This window comes from Balaenoptera acutorostrata, chromosome 11, assembly GCF_949987535.1.
Source record: "Balaenoptera acutorostrata chromosome 11, mBalAcu1.1, whole genome shotgun sequence".
Taxonomy (NCBI): domain Eukaryota; kingdom Metazoa; phylum Chordata; class Mammalia; order Artiodactyla; family Balaenopteridae; genus Balaenoptera; species Balaenoptera acutorostrata.
In genome coordinates, this window is record NC_080074.1 from 53065834 (window position 1) to 53089145 (window position 23312).

General features: G+C 39.2%; 2 protein-coding genes and 1 pseudogene across 3 annotated transcripts in view; 2 read left to right on the plus strand and 1 right to left on the minus strand.

Moving 5' to 3' along the window:
• The window catches only part of WIF1 (WNT inhibitory factor 1), an 86477-nt gene extending 85380 nt beyond the window's left edge, over positions 1–1097 (plus strand). For both annotated transcript variants that reach the window (XM_057555877.1, XM_007179753.2), the window contains one exon: positions 238–1097. In XM_057555877.1, coding sequence (XP_057411860.1) covers positions 238–359 — 122 coding nt within the window. In that variant the 3' untranslated portion in view covers positions 360–1097. The remainder of the gene's footprint in view (positions 1–237) is intronic.
• Positions 1098–17207: 16110 nt separating this feature from the next.
• Positions 17208–17539, minus strand: LOC103020050 (putative protein FAM10A5). The gene has a single exon (XM_057556993.1). It carries the CDS (start codon positions 17502–17504, stop codon positions 17208–17210), a length of 297 nt encoding a protein of 98 aa, XP_057412976.1. The 5' UTR covers positions 17505–17539.
• Positions 17540–21669: 4130 nt separating this feature from the next.
• Positions 21670–23208, plus strand: LOC130709281 (cytochrome c oxidase subunit 2-like; annotated as a pseudogene).
• The last annotated feature ends 104 nt before the right edge of the window (positions 23209–23312 follow it).

The window sequence follows — 23312 nt, forward strand, 5'->3', positions numbered from 1 at the left end:
ACATATTGAATCAGAGATTCAGTGGAAGCCAGATTTGATGGAGTTAGTAAAATGGGTTTCTTTTAACAGAGATCTTGAACCTGTAACATCTCTTCATTCAGGTAGCTTTTTGTGATTGCTGTGGTCTTTTACTCTGGGTTGAAAAGGGAAAATGGATTTCATTTGAATGATTAATAATGAATCTGAAGAGCCTGTTTTTGTAGTTTCTTTTCTTTTAAGCTGTGAATAATTTTGCAGGGTACGGAGCCAGCCTCACGCATGCCCTGAGGCCAGCAGGCGCCGGGCTCAGGCAGCACACGCCTTCACTTAAAAAGGCCGAGGAACGGCAGGACCCACCTGAATCCAATTACATCTGGTGAACTCCGACATCTGAAACGTTTTAAGTTACACCAAGTTCATAGCCTTTGTTAACCTTTCATGTGTTGAATGTTCAAATAATGTTCATTACAGTTAAGAATACTGGCCTGAATTTTATTAGCTTCATTATAAATCACCGAGCTGATATTTACTCTTCCTTTTAAGTTTTCTAAGTACATCTGTAGCGTGATGGTATAGATTTTCTTGTTTCAGTGCTTTGGGACCGATTTTATGTTATGTAAGTTGTTCAGGTTAAATTTTTGTCTTTTCAGTGTGTAGTTGGCAGATAATTTCCAAAAGTACAATGCATTCATGACGTCGAGGGGCTGGGCAACATTAGAGAAGATAAATGGAACAAAAATGCATAAATCACAAGGGTCTGGATGAAGCAGTTAAAGTGCTGAAGTTATAGCATTTCAAATTATATTGTCATGTATTTAGACATTTGTCACATTTTTAAAATTCCCCTTATTTCTAAACTCACAATACAATATATTTTGACCTTACCATAATTCCAGAGAATTCAGTATTGAAAAAAAAAAAAAAAAGAGAAATAAATAACACTGTGGTAGTGGCATTTAACGATATAATATATTGTAAACACAATAAAATAGGGAATATAATGTATGAACTTTTGGCATTGGCTTGAAGCAATATAATATATTGTAAACAAACACAGCTCTTACGTAAACATTTTATACTGTTTGTATGTATAAAATAAAGGTGCTGCTTTAGTTTTCTGAGTGTTGTATGGAGTGGTCTTTGCATGTGTTATTTTATGAAAATAAAGTTGGTTGCAATTGAGTGGAAGTTAAAACTTTGCAGTATCACAAAAAAACAGAAGATATTCTTTCCCTGACTCTGTCCTAGCTCTCTAGCCTCATCTCTCCCTCCCAGTTCTGTCTCTACTCCAGCCATGTCACACTACGCTCTGTTGTCAGAGCCTGCAACACTCCTATTTATGTCAGCTCCCAGCTTAGTTGTCATTTCCTTCAAAAAGTCTTTTCTAACTAGGATGTGTTAAATATCCCTTAGTGAAGACTTCCTAAAGGTGTGAAAATGTTGCAAATAAAAGTGCTACCAAAAAAAAAAAAAAAAAAGTGCTACCAGTTGGAAATGTATTCAATAAATTGGTGCAGCCACTATGGAAAACTGTATGGAGGGTCCTTAAAAAACTAAAAATGGAGTTACCGTATGATCCAGCAATCCCACTCCTGGGCATATATCTGGAGAAAAACATAGTTCAAAAAGATATGTGCACATTCTTAACAGCACTATTTATCAATACAATAGCCAAGACATGGAAACAACCTAAATGTCCATCAACAGATGAATGGACAAAGAAGATGTGTGTGTGTACATGTACATACACACACACACACACACACACACACACACAGTGGAATATTACTCAGCCATAAAAAAGAATGAAATAATGCCATTTGCAGCTACATGGACCTAGATGGACCTAGAGGTGGTCATACTGAGTGAACTAAGTCAGACAAAGATATGATATCGCTTATATGTGGAATCTAAAAAAAATGATACAACTGAGCTTATTTACAAAACAGAAACAGACTCCCAGACTTAGAGAACAAACTTATGGTTACCAATGGGGGAAGGGTGGGGGGAGGGATAGACTGGGAGTTTGGGATTGACATGTACACACTGCTATATTTAAAATAGATAACCAACAGAGAAAGACAAATAGCATATGATATCGCTTATATGTGGAATCTAAAAAAATGGTACAAACGAACTTATTTACAAAACAGAAATAGAGTCACTGATGATATAGAAAATAAACTTATGGTTACCAAGGGGGTAAGGTGGGGGGATAAATTGGAAGATTGGGATTGACATATACACACTACTATATATAAAATAGATAACTAATAGGGACCTACTGTATAGCACAGGGAACTCTACATAATACTCTGTACTGACCTATATGGGAAAAGAATCGAAAAAAGAGTGGATGTATGTATGTGTACAGCTGGTTTGCTTTGCTGTGCAGCGGAGACTGGTACAACATTATAAATCAACTAAACTCCAATACAAATTAATTTAAAAATAAAATAGGTAACCAACAAGGACCTACTGTATAGCACAGGGAATGCTGCTCAATATTCTGTAATAACCTAAATGGGAAAAAAATTTGAAAAAGAATAGATACATGTATATGTATAACTGAATCACTTTGCTGTACACCTGCAACTAACACAACATTGTTAATCAAATATGCTCCAATGTAAAATAAAAATTTTAAAAAGGTGATATATATATATATATATACAATAGAATATTACTCAGCCATAAAAAAGAATGAAATAGTGCCATTTGCAGCAACATGGATGGACTTAGAGATTATCATACTAAGTCAGACAAAGACAAATATCATATGATATCACTTATATGTGGAATCTAAAATATGATGCAAATGAACTTATTTACAAAACAGAAACAGATTCACAGACATAAAAAACAAACTTACGGTTACCAAAGGGGGAAGGGGGGGGAGGGATAAATTAGGAGTTTGGGATTAGCAGATAAACACTACTATACATAAAACAGATAAACGACAAGGTCCTACTATATAGCACAGGGAACTATATTCAATATCCTGTAATAAACCATAAAGGAAAATAGTCTGAAAAAGAATATATATATATATATATAATATCTGAACCACTTTGCTATACATCAGACACTAAGACACACTGTAAATCAACTATACTTCAATTTTTTTAAAAAGTGCTACCATTTATTAAGAACCTATTGGTTCCCAAGAAAAATATATGTTACCTTACAACCCTATGGGGCAAGTATCATTACGCCCTTTTACATATAAGAAAACTGAGTCATGGAGATAGGAAGCAGTTTACCCACGATCACACATGATAGGGATGGTTTTGAATCCATGTCATCTGCCTCTGCCTTCACACTATGCTGTTCTTCCTCCCTTCCTTTTCTCAGCAAATACAGCAGAACACAAAACTCTACAAATCCTAGGTAGCAACTTTCCAACATATTTTATTCTCATTCTCCCAAGGGAATGTGGACCTTATTTTATAGATAGTCTAAAGTCCACAAGTTCTCTTACACCAGGCAGGGGCATAATCAGATGTGTGATTTAGGGAAGTGACATGTGTCATGGGAAGAAATCAAGGGAGAGGCTGGAAGCAGAGTGACCGCATCTTGTTACGGTGCTAGACCACAGCGATCTTTCTCCTCTAACTAGCCAGAGCCCAGAGTGTCAGCCTGTGCTCACAAAGACTTGGCAAAGCAGGCCAGGAGCCAGGGAGCTAACCTTGAGAATCCTAATATGAGAACTGACTTATTTATTAAAGACTTTTAAATAAAAAGTCCAGATGCAAGATTATGAGGATCTAAAAGGTGGCAGAATGTTAAGTTTGGGGACAGGATAATAATAATAATAGTTGACACTTAGGTAGTGCTTAGTTTATTCTGAACACATTACTTGTATTAACTCATAATGAATAACAGAATAGTGGGGAAGTTAGACCGAAGGCATGGTGACAAGCTGCAATAGTATAGGTTGGTCATCTCCAAACGATTTTGATTGCACGCTCCAGTAGAAATTTTTGAACACATAGTCTTATATATGACTATTATTTATTTACGTATATAACTGTTCCAATATGTACATCATAAAAGCCAGAAATGTTAAAAGGAAGAGGTAAATTCTACACTGTTGGTGGGAATATAAGTTGGTGCAGCCACTGTACCAGTATGGAGGTTGCTCAGAAAACTAAAAATAGAGTTACCATATAATCCAACAATCCCACTCCTGGGCATATATCCAGACAAAACTATATTTCAAAAAGATACATGCACCCCTATGTTCATAGCAGCACTATTCACAATACCCAAGACATGGAAACAACCTAAATGTCCATTGACAGATGAACAGATAAAGAAGATGTGGTACATATATACAATGGAATACTACTCAGCCATAAAAAAGAATGAAATAATGCCATTTGCAGCAACATGGCTGCAACTAGAGATTATCATACTAAATGAAGTCAGAAAGAGAAAGACAAATACCATATGATATCACTTATATGTGGAATCTAAAATATGACACAAATGAACCTAACTATGAAACAGAAACAGAATCACAGACATAGAGAACAGACTGGTGGTTGCCAAGGGAAAGGGGGTTGGGGGAGGGATGGATTGGGAGGCTGGGGTTAGCAGATGTAAGCTATTACGTATAGAATGGATAAACAACAAGGTCCTACTGTATAGCACAGAGAATTACATTCAATATCCTATGATAAATCATAATGGAAAAGAACATTAAAAAAAGACTACGTAGGGACTTCCCTGGTGGTCCAGTGGTTACGACTCCACACTGCCAATGCAGGGGGTGCGGGTTCAATCTCTGGTTGGGGAACTAAGATCCTGCATGCTGCACGGCACGGCCAAAAAAAAAAAAAGAATGTGTGTGTATATATATACATATATATATATTAGTGAATCACTTTGCTGTACAGCAGTTATTAACACAACATTGTAAATCAAATACAGTTCAATAAAAAAATAAATTTTAAAAGGAAGAGGTAAAAATATATGTAACAGCTCTAATACTTTCTTCACTTACCCCAAAAGATAGCTTTATGTACACCTGGAGTACACACACAGCCCCAGGAGACTTCAGGTAAAGGGGAGAGACAACAGGATCTGAAATGTCTTTAGTGTCAGAGAGGAGAGTTTGGACTCAAGAGAAATTTCAAATCTAAGCAGGGGACTGGATGACTGATCAGATGTAAGGGTTAAGAAAAGAGAGGAATCTGAACAGTGACGCTAATGAGTAAAGAGGAACAAGTGTGAGCAGGGGTGAGGGTTTCCAGACATACTGAGTTTGGTTTTGAAGATGCTGAGTTTAATGTGCCTTTAAGACATCTTGGTAGAAATGTCTGCTACGGCATTTGGAAATACAGTTAGGAGGTTAAGCCAAAAATTTGTTGACTATTAGTCATATTATAAGTGAATAATACTAGTTATATATTGAATTACTTTTAATAAAAATATACATAATGGCTTTATTTGGTGAGGTGCAGTATGATTCACTTGTATTTTATTGTGTTTTTAGATTCTACATACAGTTAACATCCTTTGCTGCTTACCTATGTATATGTTTACTTATATAACAGTAAGGCTTTTACTATTTGGCAAATTGATTGAGCCCTTCCTTCATCCTTCCCTCCACCATATGTATTATGAATCTTCATCCTTTGGTCACTTTGTCAATTTATGTAGAATCACAACAATGGAGGCCAGCTCTTGAAACGAAGGCCAATAATACGGGGTATGAAATAATTGTTGTTACTCTTATGAAGTTACCACAGAAGAGGAGGAGGGGGAGGAAGAAGACAAAGAAGAAAGAGGAGAGAATATTAATATACCTAAAAAATCATTTAAAAGTTGAAGTAGGATGGAGTGAAGGCAGCCTGAGAAGATGTACACCATTTGGCAAGATAATATAAGTAGGAGAAATGAGGCAAGAGGAAATAAAAGTTAGACAGTAAAACGGATCCAGGAGCGAGCTTAGGACAAAGGCGTACAGGGACTTCTTCACACTTGGGAGAGATGGACTGCATACTTAGCTCTAAGCTCTGCTCCAGCACCTCAAAGAGGAAACCATGGCTGGTTATGAGTCCCAAAGACCATAAACACAGAAACTAAATAGTTGCTCAGGGGAAGTTAAATTATACAAGGAATTCACATTAGGACTTGATCAAGACATGTAGGTCTGTGGGAAAGCTACTTTTTGGCATACCTTCAAGCTGACAGTCTTTAAAATACCTCTTCCACATTTATTTACAGAGGAGCTGCATGAATAAAAGGTTTCTATATAAGGGTTGCCGACAGGGTTCAGCTTCTCATCCAGTATCCCAGGCAATTTTTCTCTGACTCCAGAATTCTATGCCCCAACCAGCAAACAAAAGCTCTCCAGTTAAATCCAGCCAAACTACTCAGAGGGAAGATTACTGGGCATACTGTTACTTGATCACACCCCTTGAAATTCTTAACACCTCTGCAAGTGGCTTCTCAAAGTATTCCCTTCAACCCTATACAGTACTCCTCCTAAAAGGAGTTTCTTTGTTTTTGTTTTTTGATGCTTTTTATTTTATTTGGCAGTGCCATGCGGAATCTTAGTTCCCCGACCAAGGATTGAACCCACACCCTCTGCAGTGGAAGTGCGGAGTCTTAACCACGGGACCGCCAGGGAAGTCCCAAAGAAGTTTTATTAACTAGATTTTTTTTTCTCATCTCATCCCATGTCCAGTGAGCCTAATGACACAATCTGAGCTTGATATGCTAGGCATAGCCCCAGATGAGCCAGGCCTTATACCAACTCCAATTGAGAGCAGAGAACAATGTCTCCTGTGGGTTCTCGTAATGAGGTCAGAGTGTCACGTAATACAAAATGCTCTCAGTAATACAGACAGAGTAACAACAGATAGGCCTGTTTCTTTCCACATTCTTCAAGAAGGCACAGATCATCACAATAAGGTACAGTTTAATGAAAACTTTTCTACCAAAGTAGGAGAGAGGAAGGGGCTATTGGAGGAGAGCAATTTTTAAATTGGGTAAATGAGAAACATGGCCCTTTCAAAGAATTTCCTGAGGCAATGAAAAAGAAAAACAGAAAAGGAAAGAAAACAAATGCCTATCCAAAGACAGGGGTTTCATCATCATAATTTTAGGCAGTTTATGCAAGTGGTGCAAATATACAAGTTTAATAAGCATATTGAATAAATGTCTTCCATATGGCTCAACATAAAGAAACAGAAACCATGTATAGGAAACTGACATCATAAAACAAAGTATTCAGGTGTTCAGCAAGATTTTTTTTTAATTCTAATATAAACTCCAAATGTAAATTGATTTTGCACCTGTTTACTGGTTTATTATCAGTAAGAGTATAAAAATTACAGATGAAAAATGATTTGTATTAAGCATTGGCATTATGGGATTGTTCCTTGGTAACATATTTCCCTTCGTAACCATGATTGGCTTGCACAACCGTTGAAATTACCTGGTACGTTTTGAAAATTCAAACGAAGAAGAGCTACTCTGAGATGACAAATAATGTAAAAACTCCACAGGAGAATCATTGAAAGTTGGTTCACTGCAGGGTGAATGCTTAGCTTCCTGCTCCAGTGGACAGGACACTGGACAGTCCACCCTTGAGCATGGTCTTCAGGCTGGATCTGGGGCCATGGGTGGGAGAAAAGAGCAAGAGGAGAGCAGAGAGCCTTAATCAACCGTAATCCAGGGGAAGGACCAGCTAGGAAATTTGAGGGGCTCAGAGCAAAGTGAAAATGTGGGGTCTCTTGTTCAAAAAGTATTAAGACTATCAAGATGGTGACAACAGGGCACTGAACCAAGCCTGGGATCCTTCTTTGTGCGGGGCCCCATGCAACTGCACAACTCACACATCCAGGAGCAAGGCCTTAGGTCCACGGACAAGGAGGTCTAGATAAAATGCAGGACATCAGCCCCTCCTTAGACACTGGCCAAATGAGCTCTTCCCTTTCCCTTACCCAAGCCTCAAGAACGAAGGACTCAGTAGCTATCAAACCAAAGTCAGCGACCATTTACTGAATTTCTCCTGCATTAATATCACAAACACAAAAACAGGAAAGAAATTAGAGGGCCAATTAAGGGACAAATATTTATTGCTTTATGCTTCAGTCTAGTCAAGTTCTTTGAACTTCAGTTCCTGCTTGAGAAAGAGTTTGTAGCTTTAAGTTTACAGCTCACGAGGGAAAGATATATTTCAGAATTCTGTGAATAATCCATTTTAACCAAAAAGATAATCTTGGGTTTTTCCAACTTATAACTGGTGTTCTTTATTAGGAGACAGAAAGGCAGAAACCTGGCTGGAGTTGGGATCTTCAGCCTTGTGATAGAAATTAAGTCCATCTCTACCCATGGAAGCTTGATTCAATGAAGAGCCTTTATGACACTCTCCAGAAACTCCAAAGACAAATGTCCCCAAAGTCCAAATTAGTCTTGCCCCAAAAACTAAAAAGCAAATCTGTCGGGTTTTTTCCTACTTTGTAAAGATCAATATTTACTCAGAGTTTGCATTTGAGCCTAAAGCATAACACACTTTGGGAAGAAGCAAATGCTACCTCTGCAGAAGCAAGCCAGCTGCGGGCACCTAGTCCACTGGGCACCTCGTTGAATAATCAATCCTTGGCTAGTGTCACAAGAGCTAAACCCCCAGTATCCTATTGGAGTTTTAAAGCTGCTTTGCTTTTCAGTCATTTGGATCTTCTGCCCTGGCGTATTTGGATTACGTACTACCTTGTTTCTAAACCAAAACCAGACTGAGAAGGCAGCTTCAGAGTAACCAGCCGAGGTGAGCCTTAAGGCTGCAGCCATCCTGGCTCCACATTTAAGCCACCCTTGAAATGAGGATGTGAACACAGGTTATTCCATGACAACTTGTCTCGATATAGGTGGCTAAAAATGTACTAAAGGAAATTACTGCAGCGTTTGCGCCTTTAGAAGAAAAAAATGACCTTTAAAACAGACCATCAGGTTGAAATATAAGCAAGTCGTAGCTTCCTTGGCTTTGCCGAGTGTCCACACTTTTATGTGCGTGCCAACCGGAGACGGACATTCCACGGAGGGGTATTACTGAGAGTCCTGGCAGAATGGGGTAATAGAAGAACTAACCAGGGTGGCTTTCTGGTAAATGAACATTAGCCCAAGACAGAAGTAGCATGCCAAAGTTTTTAGGGGACCTTTCCGTGGAAGTTTTGGTTCACAGCATCTCTGTGAGGGGGTTATTAGTTCAAAGGCGAAACTGAGACTAGGGTTTGCTGAAGATCATAAAACAATTTAGAAGCAATAATAACAATCCTAGTTGTGGGGATTACAAAATCGTGTCCTGGAGGACACTGGTTGCTCGAGATGTTTGTAGGAGTTACATGAAAACAGGATTCTGGGGTCAAATAAGTCTAAGAGATGGGGAGTGATGCTAAATTAGGGAGTTGTCTCTAAAATAGCCCTGCTCAGAGCTTGTACTGCTGAGCCTCGTACATCTCTGAGAGGGCATTTATATGCAGCATTCCCCAAGCTTATTTGATCAGAGACCTTTTTCCCCTAAACATTTCCCAGGAATAAAATTCCACACAGCACACTTTGGGGAGCAAAGCCATGAAGTTCCTGGAGGCAGGTCTTTACCACACACTTTTTTTCTCCAGAATTTTTTATGTTATCCTATCTGTTTGAAGGTAATCCAAGGAAAACTGAAATTTGTAGCTCGCAATACAAAGAACTTTCAATTTAAACTGTGAATCAGTTGGTTTTAGGTAATTTGCTTATTTTCTCCCTATGTATTCCAGAATAAATTGATCTGTTATATTCTGGTTTTACTCATTCAAAGGAGTATTAGAAAACACTTTCATTACTATAAGTACTTTTAAACTTTATTTTTTTTATTGGAGTATAGTTGCTTTACAATACTGTGTTAGTTTCTACTGTACAGCAAAGTGAATCAGCTATACGTATACATATATCCCCTCTTTTTTGGATTTCCTTCTCTTTAGGTCACCACAGAGCACTGAATAGAGTCCTCTGTGCTATACAGTAGGTTCTCATTAGTTATCTATTTTATACATAGTATCAATAGTGTATATATGTCAATCCCAATCTCCCAATTCATCCCACCCCTCCCCTTTCCCCCTTGGTATCCATACGTTTGTTCTGTACGTCTGTGTCTCTATTTCTGTTTTGTAAATAAGATCGTCTATACCAATTTTTTCAGATTCCACATATATGTGTTAATATATGATATTTGTTTTTCTCTTTCTGACTTACTTCACTCTGTATGACAGTCCCTAGGTCCATCCATGTCTCTACAAATGACCCAATTTTGTTCCTTTTTATGGTTGAGTAATATTCCACTGTATATATGTACATATACATGTACATATGTACATATGTATATATAGATTTAAGTTTACAATTCATGGAACTAGTTTCATCAGCAAAAGGATAAATGGATACTTATCATGAATTACTCTTCTAAGAATTTAAGTAACATCCAACATTTAGGGAGCCCACGTGAGTTACCTAGCTAAAGCACTTTAAGTCAGCTGCCTTTGGACTGTGTTTATGGTGATTCATCAATTCTTGATCTACACATTGCTTTTTTTTTTTTTTTAAATAGATCTTTACTGGAGTATAATTGCTTCACAATCCTGTGTTAGCATACATATATCCCCATATCCCCTCCCTCTTGAGCCTCCCTCCCACCCTCCCTATCCCACCTCTCTAGGTCATCACAAAGCACTGAGCTGATCTCCCTGTGCTATGCTGCTGCTTCCCACTAGCTAGCTATTTTACATTCGGTAATATATATATGTTGATGCTACTCTCACTTCGCCCCAGCTTCCCCCTCCCCACACCGTGTCCGCAAGTCCATTCTCTACATCTGCGTCTTTATTGCTGCCCTGCCACTAGGTTCGCCAGTATCATTTTTTTTTTTTTTTAGATTCCATATATATGTGTTAGCATACGGTATTTGTTTTTCTCTTTCTGACTTACTTTACTCTGTACGACAGACTTTAGGTCCATCCACCTCACTACAAATAACTCAATTTCATTTCCTTTTATGGCTGAGTAATCAAAACTACAATGAGGTATCACCTCACACCAGTCAGAATGGCCATCATCAAAAAATCTAGAAACAAGGCTTCCCTGGTGGCGCAGTGGTTGAGAATCTGCCTGCTAATGCAGGGGACACGGGTTCGAGCCCTGGTCTGGGAAGATCCCACATGCCACGGAGCAGCTGGGCCCGTGAGCCACAACTACTGAGCCTGCACGTCTGGAGCCTGTGCCCCGCAACGGGAGGGGCTGCGATAGTGAAAGGCCCATGCACCGCAATGAAGAGTGGTCCCCGCACCGCGATGAAGAGTGGCCCCCACTTGCCGTAGCTAGAGAAGGCCCTCGCATGAACCGAAGACCCAACACAGCCAAAAATAAATAAATAAATAAATAAAGTAGCAAAAAAAAAAAAAATCTAGAAACAATAAATGCTGGAGAGGGTGTGGAGAAAAGGGAACCCTCTTGCACTTTTGGTGGGAGTGTAAATTGATACAACCACTATGGAGAACAGTATGGAAGTTCCTTAAAAAACTAAAAATAGAACTACCATACGACCCAGCAGTCCCACTACTGGGCATATACCCTGAGAAAACAATAATTCAAAAGAGACATGCAACACAATGTTCATTGTAGCACATCGCTTCTTAAAAACTAGTCAACTTTAAATCAGAGATGGAGGTGGTGGGAAGAGAACAAAAGGTCGCCATCTAAAGACTAATAGAGAGACAGACTGGGAATAAAGAGCTCCAACTCTGCCACTCTCTAGCTAGGCTTCTTACCCAATACCCCAACTATGGTACATCTTAAGCTAGATGTTGCCCTACGCATTCCCCTCTCTGGGCTCTTTCTTTATTCTTAAAGGGCCCTCAAGCCCAAAGTGGTCTGAATGCATCAAGCATTCTGATAAAGAGATCGAGAAGCTACCATTTCCTTCATTTTGCTACCAATTCAGTGCTGTTCTTGGGCGCTCATGTCCTTAAATTTAGGTCTCTCCTAACAGCGATTAATCATCTGTGGAGACAAGACAGGATCCTAGGCTAGTGCCAGGGCTTTTCCAGGATAATAAAGAAAAATACCTAACTTCAGCCTTTATAGTTCTTTACATACAGTAATTTAGGTGAGCTAGAGTCAGTTTATACCAGTTCCCGAGGGAGTGTCAATTATTAAATTTTTAAGAAATTTATGAGCCAGTTGTTAAACCCAGCCCATTATTAAAAATTAAATTATATAAATACAATTAAATAAATTATCAAAAAAACAAGGTTAAGAAATACTTAAAACTAATGTCTTCCTAATTATTTTACTGCATTTTACTATTATCTACATTCTTGGGTTTAAGTATCTATTGTATCTGTATTAGAGGAAATATTACATCATGGTGTGCTACTGTGCATCTCTTCCAACTTCTACCTTCAGTGATGCTACTTTGATAGCTTAAAATTGTTCATGAAGGGAGTACTTATACCACAGAAACTGGCAAATATTACAAATCGAGAGAGCTGGTTGTTAAACTGTTACTGTTTAATCCTCACACAAACCTTATGAGTTATGTACACTTATTATTCCAATTATACAGATGACATGCCTAGAGCCACATAGCTAGTTAGTGGCGGAGCCAGTATTCGAACACAGGTGGTCTGGTTCCAGAATCTTGCCCTCCCGATGGTTACAGGCAGTAACACTGATTTGGACACAACATAAAATAAAGTATATCAAGCAATGGCAGATATGTAATTTCATTCCAGATGGAAAGGAAAACATATCCACTATAAAGGAAAGTCAGTCAAATAAAGCTACTAGAAATTCAATGGTTGAAAATTAATGACTAAATGAGTAAATGAATGCATTTCATTCATAATAAAGGCTTACTCCAAAGGAAATGGAAAACTCTTTGTCTCCTACATCCAAGACTATGTTTACGATCTCCAGATAGGCTGTGTTTCAGCTTTTACTCCTGCTCCATTCAGCTACCATTTTTAGCAAATTGTATTAGTTTCCTGCAGCTGCTGTAACAAATTGCCAAAGCAACAGAAATTTATTCTCACAGTTCTGGAGGCCAGAAGTCCACAACCAGTTTCAGTGAGCTGAAATCGGATGTCATCAGAGCCTCACTCCTTCTGGAAGATCTAGGAGAGAAGTTGTTCTCTGCCTCTTCCAGCTTCTGGTAGCTGTCAGCATTCCTTGGCTTGTGGCCCCTTATCTCTCTGCTCTGTGTTCACATGGCCTTCTCCTCTGTGTGTCTGTGTGCAATCTCCCTCTGCCTCTGTCCTCTTACAACAATACTTGTGATGGCATTTAGGATACACCCAGATATTCCAGGAGGAGCCCCTCCTTTCAAGACCGTTAACTTAATCACATCTTTTGTCATATAAGGTAATATTCACAGGTTCCAGGAATTACAATGTGGATATATCTTTGCAATCACCATTCAGCCCACTACAGCAATCATCATTAATGACCACAGACCTACTCTATGCTGAGAGTTATGGTTACACAGAGCTACAGGCAGGAGTGCTGTCCCCTAGAAGCCTATAGCCTGTAAAGGGAGACAGAACTCATATGAAAAAGTCAATCACAGGGAACATAAAATGGTGCAGCTGATGTGAAAACAGTTTGGTAGTTTCTTAAAAAGTTAGACATAGACTTAATCATATGATGCAGCAATTCCACTCTTATGTATATGCCCGAGAGAAATGGAAACATATGCTTATTCAAGGACTTACACATGAATGTTCATAGCAGCCTTATTCATGATAGCCCCAAAGTGTAAACAGCCCAAATGTCCATCAACTGGAAAGTGACAAACACAATGTGGTGTGTCCAAACAATAGAACACCACTCAGCAATAAAAAGAAATGAAAAACTGATATATGCTACAACATGGATGAACTTCATGCTAATTGAAAGAAGCCAAACACAAAAGACCAACTTTGCATGATTCCATTTATATGAAATATCCAGAAAAGGCAAACCTATAAGAGATGGAAAGCAGATGACTGGTTGGTCTGGGACTGGAGGGTAGGAAACAGGGGTCAACTGCCAATGGACATGAAGGATCTTACTGGGGTAACAGAACTGTTGCAAAACTAGATTTTGGTGATGGTTGCCAGATTCAGTAAACTTACCAAAAACAAAACAACAACAACAAAACCATTGACTTGTACAGTTAAAATGGGTAACTTTCATGGTATGCAAATTATACTTCAATAAAATTATTTGTTTAAAGTGAATATAACACAAGGCCACATACAGTAAAGGTAAAGTGAGTGATGGAAAGGTTGTAAAAAGGATATGAGTGTGGAATATGCGTGTGTGTATGTGCTGTATGTGTTATCTTGGGCTGGCAGACAAGCACAGATGGACCCAACCAGAGGTTCAACAGGAGAGATCAGGTTCAGGTCTGGCCCCATGGCCCACAGTGTCATTCTTTCCTCTGCCCATTTCTTGACCTCCTGCTTGCTCACCCTTGGCAGGCTGCCTGGAGACCCAGTGGTCTGTGGCCCAGTGGACTTCCTGAGCCTAGCTTGACCCAAAGGCAAGTGTCAGCAAAGCATGTCACCCCTCTCCACTCCCACATACCTAGCTCTCCATCAGGCTGGCTGGGGCCTCCTCCATCAGAGAGGGGACTCTGGGAGTGAAGACCTGCTTAGCCTGCAGTGGTCTAGCCCTAGTCTTGAAAAGCACAATGATAACACCTTTCCATGTCCCCTTGGATCCGTCCCACATTATTTCCTATGGGTTTTCTCACAGGGAGATTGACAGGAAGCTCTGGGCTGGTTGTTTACCTCTGATATACTATTAATATTGTTGAAAACATTTCTTAAAATGATGGCCTTCCATGTATTTAGGGATCAATCAGGCCCCCTAACCTAACCTTGGATTAACCATCACACACCAGGGGTACACATAAATGACAGAAAATTAATAAAAATGAATGAATTCTATTTTTGAGAGTTTGAAACCTTCCAACTTAATAGGAAACAGAGTGGAAATGGGAATGATATCCTCTTGTTCTTTCAAACATCTCTGTGTCTTAGGGTCTTATAGAAAGCAGATTCAAAATAGATGCTTATTGGATTGATTAGTTCAAAAGAAACAATAACAACATTCCCTTTTTCTAAAATTCCAGACTCGATTTTGGAACCAGCCAACTCCCCTTTGGAAATCCAACAGAAAAAAAAGTAATTCATTGAAAAAATAATAATAGCTTCCTTCAGGAGACAACTCCTCTGAGAGGAGGCATGTATCTTGCTCCAGCTGGTACTTTCACATGTAAGTGATTTCTTAAATCATTCAAGACATAATGACAAAAATGCCATTGACCTTTTCCTTTCTGCTAAGGTAACAAGAAAATGGCCTTGGAGATAAACTCTAGAAATTTTTCTTTCATACGACTATTAGTGTTCTTTTTTAATCTCTGAAAGACCTAGGACAGACTTTAGAAATTAGATACCTTCTGTCAAATTGCAGTCTAACAATATTACAGGTTAGTCTTGGGTCTCAAGTCACATGTTACAAAGATGTGAAGGCCATCATTTGGAAGAAATACAGTTTGTAATATGTACTCTGATAGTAATCTCTCTGGGGCCCCAGAATATGATGGCAACTACTTCATAAGGTTGGTGAGTGGATGATGCAATGTGCAGGGATTGGCACACAATGTAGTACCCAGTCAATGACTGTGGTAACAGTGGTTACCACCCTTTAAATATAAATAAAAAGAAGAGGAAAGGTAAATCGCCAATAATCATTTGAAAGGTAAATGCAGATTTAAACCAAAATTAGATACCACTTTTCACCCACTCCAGCATAGTACTAAGAGTTAGAAAAATTGTGAAGCAACGGGAAAGCCCATCCACTGCTAGTAGGAATATAAATTAATTCAACCAAATCGGAAAGGAGTTTCACATTATCTTGAAAAGTTGAACATACACATCCTCGATGACCCAGAAATTCCACTCCTAGGTACATACCCTGCAGAGATTTTTGTATAATGCCTCAGCAATCATGAGCAAGAATGTTTGTAGCAGCGTCATTTATCATACCAAAGAGTTAGAAACAATCCTACTGCCCACTGAGCTTGGATAAATAAACAGTGGTATATATACACAAGAGAATAGTACATAGCAGTAAAAACAAATGAACTGTAGTTGTTGAATTCAAACATTTAATTTTACTTAATTTTTTAAATTGTTTAAAGTTTTTAATTTCTAGTAGGAAAACATTATCTGAATGAATACCCTAATGGCAAACCACTGTGAAATATTTCAGCTGCATTTGGGGCAGAGGGGTAGGGATTATCCTCAAAGCACCCCAGCTTTCTTCATGAGAAGGTCAGAGGTACACGGTTTGTATTACTGTGACATCCATTAGGTGATCTAAGTTGCTTTACCTTCAGCAGGGGCTTTATTTGTCAGAGGGCATTATGCTTGACCTCCAAATTTGGCCGACAATTTACTGATGAGATTGATAAGCTTTGGGTTGCTCTGATATTTTGACATATTTGCTGGGTTCTGAGCCACATCCTGGAAGGCCACCATAACTTCTGGATTCTGCATGGCTGCAAGAACCTCTGGATCACTAAGAATTTCATTGAGCCCAGGCATTCCTGCCATTCCAGGCATGCCCCCTCCCATTCCAGGCATTCCTCCAGGAAAATTACCAGGATTCCACCAGGAAATCACCTGGAAAAGAGCCATACTGAGCTCCTGACTGTCGTCTGGCTTCTTCCTCTCTCTGGGCTCTCTCACGTTCTTCCCGAGCCTTCTTGACCCTTTCTATTCTTCCTTTGATCTCTCGCCCTTCACGTTTTCACTCATACTTTCTCCGACGTTCAGCAATTTTCTGGGCCCTTGGTTGAACTTCTTTCATAATTGCACTAGCATCTTCATCATAACCCAGCTTACAGGCAAGGGCAAGATCATGGGCAGCTTCTTCCCAATGGCCCAAAAGTCTGTGCGCTTTCCCTCACCACTTGTATGGCTGAGCTGAATCAGGATTTATTTCAATAGCTCTGTCACAGTCTCGGATGGCAGCATTTGGCTTCTGTAATTTGATGAAGACACTGGCTCTCTTGGCATACAGAATAGCCAAACAAGGATTTAGCTTGATGGCATCTGTGAACAAGTCATGGCTTTCTGGAGTTCACCATCATTTAGGGCATCAACGGCAGACACTTTTTAATCATTTGCCTAATCCATCATCCCCTCAGTTATCTCTACATTTTCATCTTCCATTTCTGGAGGGGCATCAGTGTCTGGTTCATTCACACCTTCACTGTCAATTTCTAGATCACTTTCCTCACTTGATGGTTCATCTGTCTTTATGTTTTCCTCCACCTTCTTACTATCTGTTTTTTCTTCCTCGGTATTTTCTTCCAATTTAGTTTTATGAGTAGCAGGTGGTATTTTACCCCCCATGCTCTCCACCCACTCCCTCAGGAAGCACATTTCCTCGGTGTGCAGAACGCTTGGGTCCTGCTTGCACATTTTCACGAAAGCTCGAGGCTCGCTCACTTTGTGCGGGTCCACTGTCCAGAGGCGGCGGGAGGCGGCGGGCGCGGTGGACGCTGCGGCCAGATTCCAGCAATCAAACATTTTAGAAACACAATGTTGAACTGCAGTATGACTCCATTTTCAAAACAGACAAAACTAAACAATATGCCATTGGGGACACACAAAAAAGCAATGGTTTCTCTGTGAAGATGTTGAGGAATGGAACTGGGAGGCATTCACTGGGACATTAGGATGTCAAAAGAACTGACGATGTCCTATTTCTTAAACTGGGCGGTGGGTTCAAGAGTATTTTTTTTTTTCTCTAAATATATTCTCTTGTGTGCACAAATTATTCCTAATAAACATGAAAATAAATCTTAATATTCACTACAAAAAATCAATAAGGAATGTGATCAGGTGATCCCCCAAAGAAATCAATAACTAATAAGCTGATTTTTAAATATTCAAACTTACTAGTAGTCAAATAGTTGTAAAATTTTTTAACATAAAATTTTAAAATGAGTAGTGTTCTTCAGCACTCAGGTTAACAAAGATATTTTAAAAATAATGCCTAATGCCTGTGTTAATGCAATGAGATGGACATAGTTATACTCTGCTGGAAGCGTAAATCAACACAAGTTTTCTACAAAGCTGTTTGATGACATATATCAGAAAGTCTTAAAAGTTGTTCCTTTGATTCAGTAATTCCATGAAATCTCAGAAAATCACACGAGATTGATACAGAGATATAGACTCTATATAGCATTGTACACAAGTAGCCAAAAATGCAAAAACATTTATACATTCATGCAACAAATATTTATTGAGCACCTACTATGTGCCAGGTAGTGTTTGGGGCACCTGCAATACACTGGTGAACAAAATTGACAAAAATCTCTATCCTCATGGAATTTACATTACAGTGGGAGGAGTAGATAATAAATGGTAAACTTAGTAAATAAAGTATAATAGTACATGAGAAAATAATAGATGCTGTGAAAAAAAAAAAAAGACAAAGCAGAGCAAGATAAGAGCAATCAGGAGTGACTGGAGGCAAGACAAAAAGGAACAGTTTGCTTCAGTAAGAAGATGACGCCTGAGCACAAGATTCTAAGGAGGTGAGAAATCTGGGTAGTGGGTCCTTGGGCATTCCAGGCAGAGAGAACAGCTAGTGCAAAGGCCCAGGGGCACAGCTTGTCTGGCAATTAGAAAAACAGTAGGGAGTCCAGTGGGGCTGGTGTGGTCTGGGCAGGGAGAGGAATAGGAGATGAAGCCAGAGAGGTAAGAGTTGGGGGCAACCTTGAAGAGCCTCAAAGGCCATCATAAGGATGTAAGCTTTTACTCTTAGCAAAATGGGGAGCCCTTGCAGTGTTTGGAGCAGAGAGCTATGATATGACTTATATTTTTAAAAGCTCAAACAATGTTCAAACAATAGAGCAATGACTAAATAAATTACAGTAAGTCTTTGCTTGTTCAGAGTAGGAGCTCAGAAAGTATTTGGAGAACAAATGTATATACTAAAATATTACACAACCATTCAAGATTGTAACTGCAATGAATATTCAGGGACATGGAAGAATTCTTACCATGCATATTAAATGAAAAAAATATGGTTAAAAAATTATGGTTCCAATTTTGAATAGATAGGTAGGTATGTAGATAATTGATAGATAATGGAAAGAGAAATAGATTTTTTTTTTTTAATTTTATTTATTTATTTATTTATTTATTTATTTATTTATTTATTTATGGCTGTGTTGGGTCTTCGTTTCTGTGCGAGGGCTTTCTCCAGTTGCGGCAAGCGGGGGCCACTCTTCATCGCGGTGCGCGGGCCTCTCACTGTCGCGGCCTCTCTTGTTGCGGAGCACAGGCTCCAGACGCGCAGGCTCAGTAATTGTGGCTCACGGGTTTAGTTGCTCCGCGGCATGTGGGATCTTCCCAGACCAGGGCTCGAACCCGTGTCCCCTGCATTGGCAGGCAGATTCTCAACCACTGCGCCACCAGGGAAGCCCGAGAAATAGATTTTTAAAAAAAAACTATAGGGAGATACCATCTAATACAAGACGGTTTTAAGTAAGTGGTGAAATTACAGGCATTTTTATAGTATTTGTTGTATTTGGGGTATTTCTGGATTTTTTAAGAATAATAATGTATTACTTTTATAATCATAAAAAAATAAATTTATATTTTTAAAACCTACCAAAAGCATATGGTATTCTTTGTAATTTCTATGCTGAATGTCAGGAAATATATCCATCGATCAAAATTATTAGATTTTTTTCTGGGTTCCTGGGAAAATGGAAGGTATTTGATATTCATTGGTTGAATTTAACAGCAGGCAGCCTGCAGTTCATCAGTGAGGCTGTCACCAGTAGTTCAATAAATCCATTGGAATCACTACAGAAGAATTCTAATGGGATCATGGAAACAATTTGGCTGGTAGAAAACAAATGATTAAAAAGTCATTACATTATCTACACAGGCAGAAGAATTGCCTAATTTAACCACGAAAGTCACTACAAAAGACCAAAATAATTACACTGTAAATGGATACCCCAAATAAGGGAATCATTTGATTTTAATGATATCCAGAGAGAAAATTATAGGTGCGGGGTGAGTTTGCCAGAGCTGCGTAGAACAGCTCATTAGCGCCTTCACTGGATTCAATCGACTGCTCATTTGAATCTGAGGCGCCCAGTCTCCCTCATGGGAGCCCCTTCTTGTTAATTTCATTTTGGTGTCTGGGTCTGATGTCTTCAAATGCCTGAGTCTCACTGAAGGCATGCCAGAGGACAGATGAGAAGCATCTCCTTTTAAGTTCCTACCAGGCTCAGTTTGTAGCAGGATATCAGCCTCTGTGGCCAAGAACATGTTGAACCACCAGAAACATGTAGTAATTTGGTCCAAGAGGCATATGGAGTGATGAACCAAAAAAGAGTCCTTAAGAGAACCAAAAGTGGGATTCCCATGAAACATTTGCAAAGCTCCCAGAAACATGCTTTCTCTCCTTCAAGGGAAGGTTCCATGTCCACTATTTCCTGAGGAGCTGGAGGGTGCCCCGTGTTCAATAGAATCTTCAGATCCAAAGTGTCTTACCCAGCAAAGGTGGCTGCAGAAGTAAATTGTTGCTCATTTATTTAATCAGCTGACAGATACTCATTGAATTCCTACCATGTATCATTTAAGGATGAATAAGTCCCTGCATTAAAAAGCGAATCATTCAGGGACTTCCCTGGTAGTGCAGTGGTTAAGAATCCTCCTGCCAATGGAGGGAACATGGGTTCGAGCCTTGGTCCAGGAAGATCCCACATGCCGCAGAGCTACTAAGTCCATGCACCACAACTACTGAGCCTGCACTCTAGAGCCCGCGAGCCACAACTACTGAGCCTGCGTGCCACAATGACTGAAGCCCACACACCTAGAGCCCATGCTCCACAACACGAGAAGCCATCACAGTGAGAAGTCCACGCACCTCAACGAAGAGTAGCCCCCGCTTGCTGCAACCAGAGAAAGCCTGCATGCAGCAAGACCCAATGCAGCCAAAAATAAATAAATAAATTAATTAATTAATTTTTTAAAAAAACGTGAATCGTTTAGAAAGGAAAGCAGACAATAGCAAAGATCAATAAAACTAAAAGCTGGTTCTTTGAGAAGATAAACAAAATTGATAAACCACTAGCCAGACTCATCAAGAAAAAAAGGGAGAAGACTTAAATCAATACACTTAGAAATGAAAAATGAGAAGTAACAACTGACACTGCAGAAATACAAAGGATCATGAGAGATTACTACAAGCAACTATATGCCAATAAAATGGACAACCTGGAAGACATGGACACATTCTTAGAAAAGCACAACCTTCCGAGACTGAACCAGGAAGAAATAGAAAATATAAACAGACCAATCACGAGCACTGAAATTGAGACTGTGATTAAAAATCTTCCAACAAACAAAAGCCCAGGACCAGATGGCTTCACAGGCGAATTCTATCAAACATTTAGAAAAGAGCTAACACCTATCCTTCTCAAACTCTTCCAAAATATAGCAGAGGAAGGAACACTCCCACTCATTCTACGAGGCCACCATCACCCTACCTGGGTTTGGGATGATCTCACACATTGTACCTTACTACTCGGGAAAAAAAGAGCCTTTCGGATATATGGGTATGGTATGAGCTATAATATCAATTGGGTTCTTAGGTTTTATTGTATGGGCCCATCACATATTCACAGTAGGTATGGACATTCATACATGAGCATACTTTACATCAGCTACTATAATTATTGCCATCCCTACAGGAGTAAAAGTATTTAGCTGATTGGCAACACTCCATGGAGGCAATATTAAATGATCACCGGCCCTGATGTGAGCCTTGGGTTTCATCTTCCTTTTCACAGTCGGTGGACTAACAGGTATTGTCCTAGCTAATTCATCATTAGACATTGTACTTCATGATACCTACTATGTAGTCGCACATTTTCACTATGTGCTCTCAATGGGAGCTGTCTTCGCTATCATAGGAGGATTTGTACACTGATTTCCACCATTCTCAGGGTATACACTCAACTTGACATGAGCAAAAATTCACTTTGTGATCATATTCGTGGGTGTCAACATAACCTTCTTCCCATAACATTTCCTAGGCTAATCTGGCATGCCTCGACGATACTCCGACTATCCAGACGCCTATACAACATGGAATACCATCTCATCAATAGGCTCATTCATCTCATTAACAGCAGTCATACTGATAGTCTTCATTATCTGAGAAGCATTCACATCCAAACGAGAAGTATTAGCAGTAGAGCTTACTATCACAAGTTTAGAATGACTAAATGGATGTCCTCCACCATATCATACATTCGAAGAACCAACCTACATTCATCTAAAATAGTCAAGAAAGGAAGGAATCGAACCCTCTCTTATCGGTTTCAAGCCAACATCATAGCCACTATGTCTTTCTTCATGAACTAGGTATTAGTAAAATTTTATACAACTTTGTCGAAGTTAAGTCACAAGTGAAAATATTGTATATCTCTAACTTATCTTCCAACTAGGTTTTCAAGATACAACATCACCCGTCATAGAAGAACTGCTACGTTTTCACAACCACACACTAATAATTGTTTTCCTAATTAGCTCCTTAGTCCTCTCTATCATTACACTAATACTTACAACTAAGTTAACACATACTAGCACAATAGATGCCCAAGAGGTGGAGACTATTTGGACTATCCTGCCGGCCATTATCTTAATCTTAATTGCCCTGCCATCATTACGAATTCTTTATATGATAGATGAAATCAACAGCCCATCTCTTACTGTAAAAACTATAGGCCACGAATGATACTGAAGCTATGAATACACTGACTACAAAGACCTAAACTTTGATTCCTATATGATCCCAACACCAGACCTAAAACCAGGAGAACTACGACTACTAGAAGTAGATAACCGAGTAATTTTACCTATAGAGATAACAATCCGAGTACTAATTTCCTCCGAAGACGTACTACACTCATGAGCCGTACCCTCCTTGGGCCTAAAGACAGACGCAATCCCAGGGCACCTAAACCAAACCCTAATATCAACATGACCAGGCTTATTCTACGGACAGTGTTCAGAGATCTGTGGGTCAAACCACAGCTTCATGCCAATTGTTCTTGAACTAGTGCCCCTAAAATACTTCAAGAAATGATCAGCGTCTATACTATAAACTCATTAAGAAGCTAGATTAGCGTTAACCTTTTAAGTTAAAAATTGAGAGCCAAAGTTCTCCTTGATGACATGCCACAACTAGAT